Here is a 15,541-nt window from a genome sequence, read left to right as displayed (position 1 = left end):
CTAATACTTCATTTATTTGTTGTCTTTCTGTGACATTCCAATTTTGACAACGCTTTGTTTGCTGTAGCGGCGTCTACACCAAACCACATCCGAAGCTTCAAAATCATAATTATCGTGCAGCGCTTTCCATTGCTAGAAGATATTTCTTGATGTACTGCTCATATTAGTAATCGAAACACCTGAATTGTATGTACTATTCACGAAAGAATTCGATCGGTAGCAACGTCTTCTACTTTTGTCAACCTTCATCGTTCGTTCAGGGCTTCCTTGCGATCTCGCTAAATACTCACACTCACAGACTACTCGCTAGCGAAAGGAAAACACACCAAATCACGCCTAGTTAGTACTCAACCCAGCAGTGTAAATGAACATCGTAAAGTGACACCATTTTGCCCGACACTATGACCCATCCAAATGTAACAACAGTGCGGTGTTTGCGTAGCGCCATTTGCTTACCATTCTTTAGTTGTTCGATTTTGGTTTTTATCTTACTTTAGTATATGAACAATAAACGAATATCCCCAAAATAAAACAAAAAAAACCCAAAAATTAGCAACAAACTAGATATGAGCATTACTAAAACTGTTCTCTTCTCTCTTCTTTTCTTTCTTTGTCTCGAAATGAAACCAAATACCAAAACCGACACGAAAAACGAAACAAATACCTGTATGATTGTACACACGCACACACGCATACACACGCATGTATTATCTGTACAACTGTACAACTGTTATACGGCTGTCATTTGTTGGGCGCGCCTACACTAAAAACCCTGTCACGGATATGGCGGCGTTTGACAAACGCCTTGGAATGAACCAAAATCACACAAATCTCAACGTGATCAAATGTGCGCGTGTATGCCCTGTGTGGGGTCCCTGACCGTTGTCTGTAATGTATATAAATGCGAAACGTGCTCATCTACGCGCTACATCTTCCAAATCACTACACTCGCTTGTGTGTATGTTCGTACCGCTCGCTTATCTTACTGTCATTCGCAATACATAAATGTGTGTGCGTGCGCGATTCATGTGCGCCTGTGTATATACGTTGTGCGTGTGTAACGATCCTCACTACCGAATGATACTGATGCGTCGCGATCGCTAAAAACAAACTTTCCATCGACACACACTTCTCTACTCAATACTCCGCATTACTACACAAACACATACGCAACGGGAATAAAAACAAACAAAAACCAAACAAAATGTTCAACGCAACGCTGCGTGGGTGATGGCAACGGCATCTGCCCATACTGCCGCCATAACAAAAAAAAAACCATTTCTACTGACCACCGCCAAACAACGCGCACCTGACACGTATATAAAACCTGGATCTTCGGCACTGCCAACAGCCAACTACCACGGCTCAAACACAGTGTTTCTAGTCGGTGTTTTAATGTCGGTTGTTGGGGGTGTTTTTATAACGTTTGCTCTGATGGCTTTGTGCTACAGGTCAGTTGTAGTACATAATAACTTCTCCTTGTGCCTAAGGTTAGTGACTTTTTCCGTTTTTGTTGATTCGTTTTCATTTCTATCACGAAACCAAATATTGCTACTACTACTACTAGTATAATCTACTGCTGCTACTACTACTACTACTACTACTACTACTACCTTCTCTACAAAATTTACCAAAACAAGATTTTAAAAACACACACACACACTATTACTAAATACTACTACTAACTACTAACTCCACTCTACTGTTGCCAACTCTTACTTTACCACTATCAGTATCTACTCTTTGCCTTCTGCCTCCTACTTGAATCAGAACTGTTTCCAATTTCAATACCTTTAACTTCTAGCCACATTCAAATTACTACTACTTCTATTACTATTACTACTACTACTACTACTAATACTGGCTACCACATCACTACTCTTCTTGACTATCTCTACTGTAACTCTTGCTCAAGAAACAAACACTACTCCAACTTCCAAACAACAAAACCAACATATATAAACAATCTTTCTCTCTCTCTTCTCAATCACTCATACCAAAAAAAAAACGCATTACCACTCTTGAACCTGTTCTTTTTCATTAGCTTGTACCAACATACTAATAATAATAACGATAATAATAATAATAAAACACAATTCTACCGACTGTACTGTGGCCAAGAGAAGTTCTCTCAAAGCTAACAGCTGCTACTTCATAACCAACCGAGCCGTGCGGAAAAAAACTATTAAAGTTACAAAAAGTATCCCTAGTTTGCATGATACGGAGCCAACAGCTCTTTTAGTGAATTTCGTTTTACTTTCTAAACTTATCTAAAATTACTAAAACGCAACAACCAACCAAAAAAAGACCATCATCCTCAACCTCCCGCTTTGCTTCTTTCTGCTTTCGCTACACTACACACGCTGTGTTTGTACCTTTTGCGCTCGAACCATCATTCCCAACTACCCACCTAAAACACAAAAGCTGGACGGATATCACAGCAATGTGATACGGTTTTTTGTTTTTTTTTTTTTTTGGCAAGAACACATCTCTCCCACCGTGCGAAGCGACCCGGCACGATTTGATTTTTGTTTCATACTGACAGATATGATTTGAACCTTACTGTATTTACGACGCAACTTTGTACTAAACTTTGCATTTATACTGTTTCCTTCACTTGGTTTGATCACACTCGTTGCAATGATGTTCGCTAAACTATCTCTGCACCCCAAAACAATGCTGAATTTGTTTCGAACACGTGTTTTTTTTACCCTTCTGTCAAGAGAAAGTTATTGAGTTTCAGGGATGCATAGCTCCTAAAGGTATGCAATACATGCGGTTTTACTGGATTTACCCAGGGAAAGTTTAGAATACCTTGTACACTAATCTTTTTTTTTATTATTTCCGTGAACAACACGTCTGGAAGGTGCAAAAGGTACGTTTAAGCTAAAATTGTAACGATATTGCATATCTTTAGGCGCTGCGATTACTAATCATCGTGGTATTGATATTACACTTTTACTAATCTCACCTATAGATAGTGTCGCAAATATTATGGTTTTATTTGAATATTTCTTCAGATTGTAAACATTTTTTTTTGCATTTTCTTAAAGCTGATTTAGTAAAATTAATTTTGAAATCAATCAATTGTGGATATTAAAGTACGATTTTTTTTACTGAAGCTATCTACATCAGTATTGTTTGGTACTTTAAGCCACCTTTGACTATTAGTTCACCATATACTTGATAGATGGCGTTGCTTCAAATAAATATCAATACAGGAAGTTTCCGAGTTACACTATTATAGCGGACCGCACTTATTCGCGAGTTATTCGCGCACCTTGAATTTCTGTGACGCGTACGGGTGTCTTCTTGGCTCGTAATTTATTTCAGAGCACAAAATAAATAGCCAATTAATAATAATATCATACATAAGTATACTGTCTTTCTTGGGGACTGCCTGTAGCCACGTCTGATATTTATAACTTGCATCCAAACTAAGCAAAAGGTTTTAGTTCTCATCCAGCCACATCTGTCCTTATGTTCGCAATCGTATCATTTGAACCTACGAATCCGTCAAGCGTGCGACATATTTATTACTAAAAGGTGAATTGAAAATTATTACGAATTAAATTCTAAACTCAAATCAACCGAACGAATCTGGATGCAGATTATTAATTGTTTTGCAAATAGATTGTTTCCAATGTCAAATGTTTCACCGCATCAGGCCACCGCCCACCGGTTCCGGTGGACAATACGAATCAAAAGATGCGTCCATAGTCTTACCTTCAACTTCAGAGCAAATTGAATTATAATTGACCGAGCGATGGTTCGCTTTTCCCCGTCGCACGCTTCCCAGGGTTCGCTGACTAAACGACGAGTACTCAAAGTTATCCGACCTCTTTCCGACGAACAACATTAGCAAATACCGCAAAACACATCCATCCTTATCACATCGACATCTTAGCGCCCTGCCGCTGACTTGTTGTGCCAGGTTAGCCACTCAATTGGAAACAATTTGACAGACGAAGAACAATTCTAGCGCACCTGGGTGTTTGTGTGAGTGTGAATGTGTGCGTTGAAATTGCGTTCCAAGCTCAATCAAAGCTTTCCAGCAGTTTGGAGCTTACTGGTCGATGCCCCACGCCACGACAAGACCCGCACCAACACACCCACACAAGCGCATGCAGTTTGAGTTTTGCTCCCTAGAAAACGTTTGCGGTTTGCTGTGAGACGTTTATCACCAGCCTTCTTTTTTGTGTTTTACATACCTTATTCAACATTTATACGAGGCGTTTTCTTTAGCTGCATCCCCATTTTATCGCTCGCCGTTTTTTTAGCTCTCTCTCTCTCTTCTTCTTCGGTCTCGGCTCCATGCAAGAGCCATGTGTTTTAACACGTTTGCTTTCCATCTTTATCCCATTCTTGAACCTCTAAACCTACCCGACACAATGTTTTATGCTCTTAACGGAACTTTTTTCCCCTTTTGTTTGGTTTGTTTAGCAACTGCAAGTGTGGCATGTGTGTTATGCAATAACTTAACAAGTTTGATTTAATCTTTCTACCTTAATGCGTGTGTGTTTTGTTTTAAAATCTTGCATGGTCAACTCGCTTGTGTTTAAAGCTGCACGCCGGATTGTCAGGCTTTTTTAGGTGTGTACGTGCGTGTTCGTGTGTGTGAGTGAGAGAGTGATTTAGTTCAATAAAAAAAAAACAAACAGTTAGCGCATGTGAGTTGCGACTTCATTTTCTAAACTTGATCTAATTTTCGATAATTCTTCTTCAGTTTTGCAACACTTTTCTTTTCCTTTCCTTTTATTTGTTGGGTTTTCCTATTATTTTGAAATGTATCGTTTCAAGTGAACTTACGAATGGCGCAAATGAAACTGTTTTCACCGATTCAACTTATTTTCACTACAAAACAGAGGAGAATTTTCTGAAGGCTTCATTGGAAATCGTTCATACCGTCCATCTCCATAAGCACCTTCCTAGTCGAAAACTAAAAGAAAAAAAAACGATGAAAAAACGTACATCTCATACTTTTCACCAATAAATCGAGTAACAACCTTCGTCAAGGTCCAAGGTTCATTACTAACTCTCCCCCCATCAGCCTCGCACCCCACCATAATGGTTCTAGTTGCAATATGTGTAATCTCCCAATTGTTTTTTTTTTTCGTTTTTCATCCTTTTTATTGCAATTTAAGCTGTTTGATAACAATAATTTTATAAAACAAACATTCGAGAAAACTGTCAATCGTAATAAAAACTACGGAAAAAGAACTTTTCTACTAACCAAATGTCATTAATGTCACAAACGTCAAATATCAACACAAAAAGTAAAACAAGGCTTCAAATGTCAAAATTGACGTTTTTTGTTTGTCTGAACCATAAAAAAAGAAAACTCTTCACCTTGCTCCATCTAAATTACAGTAATTTTTAGTTTTTTCTTTAATTTTGTTTTCCTATCACTCTTAACGCTCTCTTACCTTCTTCATTCATTACTGTACTATTTGCCACTATCGTATAAAATGCTCTCGCGCTATGTTAACCTACGTTATGTTGTCGTGTATTTTTGTTTTATTTACTACCTGCTCATCAACAAGTATCTTAGACGATGTTTGTCCATTTCTATGTGTCCATGCATAACTTACCTTCCGTTCGCCTACCTCTCATTCACGTACCGTGCTTTAATAAACTTTATTAACTCCCCTTTTTACTACTATTTATCGCTTTAATATAAGCAAAGCGCCAAACCATTTTAAACCACTCTCCACCCATCCCACCAACCCGCCCAAAACCCATTCTCTTCGTATCGTTCCCGAAAGTATGTCCTTCAGCATCCCTTGTTTTTGAAATTCTATTTTTCAAACTATATCCTATTCATAACTTCATTAGATTTAATTAAAAAAAAACACTTCGCTAAATTCGTTTACAGTCAATGTGACAAGTACCAAACTGATCTGTGATTTTGTGCTTCTTCTCTTTTCTCACAATACCTCTCCCTTTCTCTCTCTCTCTTTCTCTATCCCTCTCTCTCTATCTCTCTTTCTCTCTCTCTTATCATCTACCTTGCTCTATTTCGCGGTCACACATACACCAAACCGGTATTGTGTCGGTGTCAACTGGGGGTGTGTATGTGTGTATTGTTTCACCGCCCCTCACACCAACCTTCACATATGTGTATGTGTGTGTGTGTGTGTGGTTGGAAAACCCGCGTGAAATCAACTGGGAATGAAACGCGAAAAATCCCTTTACTCCCTGTACAATGCAACAAAAACAACACACACACGTACAAAACTACACCTTTTGTTGCCATTTTGCTTTTTGTGGATGTGTGTACAATGACACCAACACAATGCATAATTATTTTTAAAATACACACTCAAACATTCTATAACAAATCAATTTATTTCATCCAAAAAAAATAACGTCGCATTTTCGTATAACAAAACCAACACACACAACAACAACACAAACATCGAAAATTGTTAACATTATATCGAAACACATTTTGATCGATTTGTACCGTTCCGTCTACTACTACTCCAATGGTCTGATTACAATCTCACATAACCAAACACACGCACACATGCTAATCACATTCGTGTTCGTCCATCAACACCTTCATCACATTGTAAAATCATCGCCAACCAAAACAACAAAAAAATCATCGCACCACCATCATGCGACGAATACTTCCAATGTTCGTAAATCGCACGATCGAACCACCCTCACCTGGCTGCTATATCGATCGTAATCCCCCTTTTTTCCCCCACTTTAACTGTAAACCTGAAATATCTCCCGTTCCGATTGGTGTGTTCCATCTGTGAATATTTTGATTTTGCAAAAAAAATACTTTCAACAAACAAATCAAACTGGAAAAAAACCTCAATATCCTCGCCATTTCCTTCTCAAAAAAAAAAAAAAAAACTCTACAACAACAAAACAACAAATTCCCCCATTTTATACACTCACGGCCGAGCGCAGAAAGAAAACGACGCGCCTTAAGTATGACCCACCGTACGTGAAGAAACCGATGGCGAAGTACGTTGGGGGCGCCACGGCGGCAAACCATCACTCGCAGGACGACGTTTCGCTGGAGGGCTCGAACAAGATGATGTTCGGCAATCAAACCACCCAGTTCAGGTAAGTGTGTGCCAGCGGGGCTGTCCTGGTTTGTACGCGGTTGTATTGAGTTTTTGCCTTTTGTTTTCTGTTTTCGGGGTGGTGGTTGGTGGGGGAGGGAGGGGGAGGGGTCATCGAAGAAATAACACAAAACGCTACTTGGGTGGATCTTCAGCGTGTATCCCGAAGTGCAGACCGGCAAGGGGTTCGGTTTCGATCCCTCCGCCCCACTCTCGTTTCGTACCGTCCGTACAGCGTTGTGGCTTGGTCGTATAACTTCCTTTTATGCCGTATAACAGTTTGCCTCAATGCACACTCGTGCACCCACAAAAGCACAAGAAGAGAGTACACTTTACGCTGCGTACATGTGTTGCTGTTGTGTGTATGTGTCTATGTTTGTATGTGTGTATAAGTGTGTTTGAGTCGGTGTGCATTGGTACGACCGGTACCTGTCGTCTCCTCAGGTGTATGTTCTACAAAACCTCCTCATGCAGCTAACCACTTCGTTCCTGCTTTTCAATCATCCAAGGACATCTAGCACAGTATTCACAAGTGGAACACTACTCTTACACCCTTTGTTTTTCGCATCTCAAAAAGGGGAGGGGTGGGGGCGGGAAGGTTTTCCATCCTGGCAAAGAGGAGAGAAAAAGCAGGGAGGGTATTGAAGGGAATCTCTCAAAAAAAAAACAAATGTCGACACGTATTCCACAGTGCACCGTGTGTAGAAAGTCCTTTGGAAAGAAATGAAGATATGCATAAGAAATAAAAAAAAAAACGCACAAAATCACTTGTACCGAGACAAAGAAAGTTGCGCTCACATCTCATCATCTCACCCTCACTACGGTCCCATCCACCAGTAGAAGAAAAAAAAAGATGGAGACGAATTCGCACCGGTTTGCAAGTTGCTGTTGCTTTCCCTCCGCTCCGTTCTGCTTTTTGACTCTACCTGGTTTATAGTTTACCTTTTGATTATACGTTGCCATTCTTGGGGGCCCTTATTATACTTCACCACTTACCGTGTCAGCGTGATGCAGCTGCATTTCAACGTCAACCACACTCGTTTGCGACCGGGACCCTGCAGCCCGGGCTGGTGCAGGGGTTGCGTTTGTGTGGCTGGGCACGCTCCACGATAATCCTCCGCTCCTTCTGGACCGGCATGATTGTAAGCGATTGCAACAACAAAAAATCGTTCGATAAGTTTGCGGTTGCAGCTGGGTTACTGCTGGCGAGAAAGTTGCCGCTGGGCGAATTTTCTCTACCATTAGTCTTGTCCGTATAACAGTTACATTGGAAGGAATTGTTCACGGAAATATGAAATGTTGTTCGCAACGTTTGTCTGTTTTTATGTGCGAAACCCAACAATGCTCACTGGTAGATTGTTTAGTGTTGGAAGATTTTCGTTCTAATCACCTTGTCCGTATAACAGTTTTATGGGGTGGCATTAAACATTATTTTTGTGTACAGCGAGTGAATAGAGCCATACATGTGATAAGACATATATTTGTTGCGCGTATAACACTTTGTATAACAGTATTACAATCGTGCCTGAATATGGATCACAGACGCAGTCATCAATTCCGTTCCTTTTTCTCCAAATTTACTTTTCATATGTTCCATGCTTATATTCCATGCTTTTCTTAAAAAAACTCATCTAGATATAAAAAAATACTCCCAATACAAGCGCCTTATACATCCATTCAGGAATTATGAATCGAATTCGGTACTCACGCACACTCGGCACACATTTGAAACAAGAAATTTCTGGACCGCACTACATCACGACCACTATTAACGAAACCGAAACGTGAAACATTTCGTCTCGCCTAACGCCCGCCGGGAGTGCTTTTGTGCTAAAAACAAAACGGCACCCGAATCGCCACATTTCCACCATTTGTTAGACACCTTTTTTTTAATAGTGGTAATTTCGGTTAATTTTTTTCTTCTTTTATTGTTTTGGTTTTGTTTTTTTTCCTTTTTTTCTTTTTTGACGTGCTCCTGCCCGTATATCACTCATGTCACTTCTGTTTTTGATGCTGTATTACGCTGTTTTTAATGCTGAAAGTTAACTACGTTTTTACTTACTTTAGAAAACGGCGAGCGTTTTACCTGTATCTATTTTCCCCCCATTGATCTTGTTTGTGTGAATGTGTTTGTGCATATTGCGCTTTGTAACGAATGTTGTGTTTCTTCCCATCTTGAGATCGTACGGATTGCATTTGTTTGTTGTTCCATGTTGACACGATTAGTGAGCTGTTCCAACACATTGCGCACGTTGATTTCGCTTGTTTTGTCTGCATATTTTCTCTCTCTCTTTCTCTCTTTTTTCTAGGGATCTTATTAAGTTTGACAGCTTTGATTCTAGTTGTTGCCTTGGAAGAATGTTTTTAGAACAAAGTATAGCGTATTTTTAGTACATAGGTTAACCGGTTTTAGAAATAGAGCGCATTTCGAGTAAAATTTCATCGATTATCATTTAATGCTTTTTACAAAAATGGAGAATTGTGTTTGTATATTGTTTGTATTTTTTCTTCTATTAGCTGTTTTGTAATAGTTGTTTTATCATTTTTTGCATTTCCTATTTTTTCCTTTGTTTTACTTATTCGGTTGACTTTACTTGTTCGTTTAGTTCACTTTACAGATACATTTAGTTAGATATTTTTCTTTAGATAACTGATTTCCATTTGTTACATACATTTTTGCATTTTTGTGTTGTTTCTTTTAAAGTTTTTATATAATTTTGTTGGCTTTTTCCTCTTGTTTCTCGTTGGCGAACGTTCTAGACATTACGAAGAAGCTCGCTTAGATGCATGGCACGAACGGCGAATGGACGAATGTAACATTATGATAATCACCAGAGATATACAGTGAATGACCGCTCGCATCATGTTAAGCTTTACCGTTTGGAATGATTTTGTTATACAGAAACGCATCCTGCTGTCCCGATTAAACGAGAATGGCATTATTATTGCGTAGCCGCTTTCTACCATTTCTACATGCAAAACCTGATAGACTAGACTACGAACAAACAAACAACAACAAAAAAAACCTACCCATTGTAGCGATGTATTTATCAAAACACCCGTTGGATGCGCACGAATAAGCACGGCCCATGTATAGTGAATGTGCGCTCTGCTTGTTTGGTTAATTCCTTTTTTTGTTTCCTTTGTTTTTTGTTTGTTTGTCAGCATATGCTACACCGTTCGTTTGTATGCTGCATCTAACTTGTTTCCATACTCCTTCCCGTTACGGTTTTCTGTTCTGGTCAGTTTTCCTCTTTGTCTCTCTCTCTCACACACACACACCAATTTAAAACTAGAGATTACAGCGTTCAATTTTTGCCATTTTCCTAGCGTTTGAACCTTTGCGAACCGTTTGGTTACGCCGTTTGAAAAAGTTTCGTTTTTTTGTTTTACGATTTTGCGTTCGATTGCTTAGGATACATATTGTTTATCGTGCAACCAAGTTTTACTTCCGTGAGCTGTTTTTGGAACCACTTGGAAATGGTCCGAACACTGCGAGCTTAGCTCCTCGGCCTTCGTTCTGTTTATCCTTCTCTATTACTCTCTCTCTTTCTATATTTCTTTCACTGTTTCTCTCTTTCTCTCTGTCTTTCTCTAGCACATAATGATCTTTATTCATATGCAACACAAATCTCCATCTGAAGCATTCCAAATACTTTTTTATTTTTTCAATAAAAAAGCACCCTATTTAAAGTGCCCTATTTATTTCCTACTTTCCCCATTATTGTAGAGCGTAATGTCTTTTTATGATGATAACACTGCATAGGATAGAACTAATACCGATTTCGTTCTGCTCTTCCCATCGCTCTTCTTTTCTCGTTTTCTCTTCTTTCTCCCTTTCTCTTTCTCTTCCAACCTGTTGCTCTCTTTGCTATCAATTATCATTTTCCATTGTTTTATTCGATGTTATGTTATTACAATTATGTTACTTCCTGCTACAAACTGTCGCTTTCTAAATCTATCTACGATTTTTTTACTTTACCTACTTTTGTTTTACTTTATCGTTTTTGTTTTGTTTTTGTATGTGTTTTCCTTCCGGTTTGTTTTGCTTTTATTGTTTTGTTCTATGTTTTGTTCTTCTTTTCTTTTCTTCTCTCCTTCTTTTTTCTACATTTTCTGTCGCTGCAAACCGATGGCCATAACCGAACAAAACGCCTCTTGATGCGGTGCGTGACGTGACTGCTGCCCGGCGCAATCCTGACCGGGAAACGGAATTACAGAGACCACAAAGCCATTCGCAGGATGACCGGATCTGTCAGTGAAGACGACCCAACACATTCCGGTAAGTTTTGAAACGGTTGCAAAAAAGAAACGAAAAGGTAGAAAGAGATAAAGTCCTTCCGTATTTCCGTTAGAGACTATTTCTGCAGAGTAGCATAAGAATGTGAAGAAAGAACAAACAAATCCCCACCTGCACAGCAAATCCGAACCCCAAACAAGAAGATTTATCACCGGTACTGGTGAAACATAATAGGGATAAAAAGCAAATGTTAGATAGCAGAAGTATACTTGGATACTACTTAGTGACCTACTAATTATTCGAGTTAAAGTGAATTTGATTAAAGTATTTCAAATAGAAAATAGCATACAAAAACTGTCAAAGACGAAGAAAAACTGTTCGCGTCCTACGGGTTGCATACCTTCAGGCGCAACTTCATTATTTCTGTTTCCAGTTCCATTCCAATCCTCGGTGATTTGTATCTTGTGTTTCTGGCGGTGTTCCATTTTAATGATTTAGATTTTGACTAGCAACCGTCTTGTAGTATGTTGTACTGATTGCATACATTCCGGCGTTTCCAACTCAATTTTGCACTCGACAAAGTATTCGTCAGCGTGCCTAGTGTACTTTTGCGATAGAATTACCTTTGTTAACAGTCGGTGAGCACAACAAACCAAACTTTGGCAGCCACACCTGTAGTTAGTTAGTTTCTTGACCGTGCGCACGCACATTAAGCTCCCTAGCCTCGGATCCCCGATAAAGAATTCCGGCCGTTACCCGGGATAGTATGTAAGAGGTGGCACCAACACACTTCATAGCTCACAAATTTCACGCTCACTCACACCACCACTCATGCTCACCTGTGCCGTAGCTAATCTCGCTCATACACACAGCCTACTTTAAGCTCATCAGCGACCTATTCTGAAACTCGTATCGCCATGCCCGGTGTCTTCTTTCTTTCTTTCTTGCTTGCGAACATACTGAACCATGCGCGCGTTCGGGGTGGTCCGGCTCACTTTCACTTGGTCGTCGGTTGCCCCTCACCCAACCCTCTTCATCTACCTTCTCTGTTTCGTACCGGTTGATCGACAAACAAACAAAAAAAAAAACGAAAACAAAATCAAAATGCAATAACATGCATAATAATTTAAAATAATATCAAACAACTACACCGCTCATCCCGGCCGCGCTCCCCACGAAAATGCGCCACTGTCTCCTTCTACCTTCACCACATCCCTCAAAAAATAAAAAATAAAAAACCAAACATACACTAACACACACTCCTTGTGCAAATTTGGTCACGGGGACACAACTACCAACTACTGCAACACTACACAACCATACGGGAACAACCAACCTGTGTTTGCCAACGTGTGTCCGTGTGTGCGATGTGTTCGTACTGTTTGTGGGCTTGAAACGAACCACACAAACACACGCTACTATCCCATTTCTTTGCTTTTGTTTTTTGTCGGAAACGAATCGAAAACGGTGTACCATTCGATTTGTACGCCCGATTAACGCAAACACACACTCTCTCTCCCTCTCTACCCTTGCTATACTAACACACACACACACACCTACACACACGAACACATACACGCAAACATTATCCCCTCATCGGCTGCTACGGATGCGGTGGCACTGGTGTTGGCACATGTTCGTGGCAGGCGAGGAAGAGACGGTCTCGTTCATCGATCTGCCACCAAACAGTCTGTTGAACAAGCAGATGCCGGAGAAGGGCATCCTGAAGAAGCACGGTCTCGGGCTGGTGCTGGGCGACGGGACCAAAGACAAGTGGCACGCGGCGAACGATGACGCGCAGTCCGATAATCTCGAATTGATTGCTCAGCAAGAATCCACTATTCCTTCATCAGGTGGCCAGGTGGTCGTCGGAGGCGGCGGCGGCGTGGGCGTCGGCGGTGGCGTGGGCGGCGGTGTTGGCGGTGTCGGTGGTTTGGGCGGTCCCGGCGTCATCGGGGGCGTCCTCGGCGGCGGTGTCGGCGGCGGTGGGGGCATCATTGGCGGCGGGGGTCTCGGGGCCGGTGTCGGTGGCGTGCTCGGCACCGTCTCGGACGTCGAGCGGACGATGAAGAGCCTGAACGGCTACCATGAGGACATCCTCGAGGCGCTACGTTCGGCCGCGCAGGCGCAGCGCAGCAGCGCCAACACACCGTCCGGCAGCATCAGCGAGGAGCTGCTGCGGAAGACGCTCGCCGAGTGCGTGACCGGTTCGCAGATCAGTGCCGCCAGCGTGCATCCGCAGGATCGCGAGTACAAGCGGAGCGTTAGCTCGCGAACCGGCAGCCGGGAGAATGTGTGCGAACCGCAACCGCACGTGCTGAGCGATGCGGGACAGACGGCGACGCTGCTCCATCATCACCGCCAGCAGCAGCAGCAGCAGCAGCAGCAACAGCAGCAGCATCAGGTGCAGCAGGGTCTGCTCGGCGATGAGGACGACACGCCGTCGGTTGGGCCGCTGCGTATCCGCAACCTGGAGGATCTGATACGCCAGCTCGAGCACCATTCGTCACGGCACATGAGCCCGAGCGGTTCCGAAGATATACGCATGTCCGAGACTGAGGCCGACCGGCACTATAGGGTAGATAGTTCAGCCGCCTGTAGCGAATCCTCTCACGGGTAAGTATCGTTGTTGGAGGGAAGCACTGATGGAGGTAATCGCTACAGCTACTAGCGCCTCCTGAAGGTAGTTCCTGCACTCGGTTTTTTTTTTTAGTTTGTCAGCAATACCTCCTGCATAGTATACACCTCAGAGACGACTCGCTTGATGTGCGGCGACACAAACAACTTTGTAGGAGTACTTGCAAGCCCCCGGTGTTCTGAACTTCTGACATCTGACATCTTAATGATGATTCTCCAGAGGGAACATTAATATTCCGAGATTTAAGAAGTAGTAATCTTAAGGTATTAATGTTTTGAAACTCATGCATCTTTGGAGATTGAACAACTCTTGGCATCTCTTGGAGAGATGAATTTCCAGAGATTCAAACATCTTGTGAGAATCAGTTCATGAAAGACACCTCTTGAGGGATTAGTTTGTGAGGCCAAATATTCGAATGAGAAGTATGGACTACCCTAATGTCAAACTTCAACCATGATACTGCATCACTGCAGATACTTCAATATACATCCTCTTGGACGCTACTGTATGGATCTCGTGAAAACACGGTATTCTAATCTCGCGGTCGTCCTACTTGTACTCTGACTACTGCTCTGTTTGCTACAGCTCTAGACCGTATTAGAGATTCATGCAAGAGATATCAATACCTGCAGAAAGGCGGGTTCTCAACACGTCATAGTTGTCCACAAGCACCTCTGTAAATGTTCCAATACCTGCTAATTCTCCACCCGAGCTGACGTAAATGCTGCAAAACTTCCGTCCCTCATCAAATCGTCGAAAGTGTCACTACACCGACTATTGCTATACTAACCTCTGCTGTACGAACTCTTCCATCCCACACCCCCTCCTAGGTCGAATCAACAACTAGCGCAGGTACAAAAAACCGCCACTATACTGCCTCCGTACAGCAGCCGCTGTCGGCCACCACGTTCCGATGACGAGGGACGGTTCTCGTACGGTGGTGGCGGTGGCACCGGCAGCGGTGGCGTCGGCATGGTCGGGGCGGGCGGTGGCAGCGTACCCGGTTCCGGTACCGGTCGGTATCGGCATCCGGCCAGCATACGTCACCAGGGCCACCAGTCCCATTCGCCCCATTCGCCCCACTCGTTCACCCACCATACGCATCACGGGCACGCGCACGGCCATTCGGCACATGCCGGGCACTCGTCGCACCATTCGTCCCACACGCACCTGCACCAGGATGACGAGGGCATCTACGAGAGTGCCGATCCGGTGCATCCGCACGCGCACCCGCACGACCGGTCCGGGCTCGATCGGGACCAGCGCGACACCAACGATAGCGAAAGGTAGGTCACTCTTAACCGCTACGCGCTTTTGCTAGGGTTTGGTTTTAGACTTCCCTGTGTTCTGTGACGTGTGCAGGCGTTTATGCACCTTGTTTGGGTTTGACGTTGCCTAACACCTGCTAGAGTACAAAGCTTTCTTTCCCTAATGGTATGCATTTTTGTGATGTGGCGCTTCTGACTAGCGGACGTCCCTAGCGTTTTACTGCAGTTGCGATCTGTTTGTGTGGCGCCTAATGATGCTGAAACACATTTTGCCAAATAATGTTTAAAATCTTCGAAACCTCTATGTCAG

At 42.4% G+C, this 15,541-nt stretch overlaps 1 protein-coding gene across 1 annotated transcript in view; it reads left to right on the top strand.

The window, feature by feature from the left end:
- LOC128712611 (uncharacterized) overlaps positions 1 to 15,541 on the top strand; it is an 81,862-nt gene that overhangs the window by 63,765 nt on the left and 2,556 nt on the right. The window contains exons 17-21 of the mRNA XM_053807504.1: positions 1,352 to 1,490; positions 6,928 to 7,086; positions 11,306 to 11,367; positions 12,972 to 13,941; positions 14,794 to 15,249. Of these exons, the coding sequence (XP_053663479.1) occupies positions 1,352 to 1,490; positions 6,928 to 7,086; positions 11,306 to 11,367; positions 12,972 to 13,941; positions 14,794 to 15,249 (1,786 nt within the window). The remainder of the gene's footprint in view (positions 1 to 1,351; positions 1,491 to 6,927; positions 7,087 to 11,305; positions 11,368 to 12,971; positions 13,942 to 14,793; positions 15,250 to 15,541) is intronic.

Source organism: Anopheles marshallii, chromosome X, assembly GCF_943734725.1.
Source record: "Anopheles marshallii chromosome X, idAnoMarsDA_429_01, whole genome shotgun sequence".
NCBI classification, from domain to species: Eukaryota; Metazoa; Arthropoda; class Insecta; order Diptera; family Culicidae; genus Anopheles; species Anopheles marshallii.
Note: the sequence above shows the minus strand (reverse complement) of the source record. Positions and strands in the feature narration are given on the sequence as shown.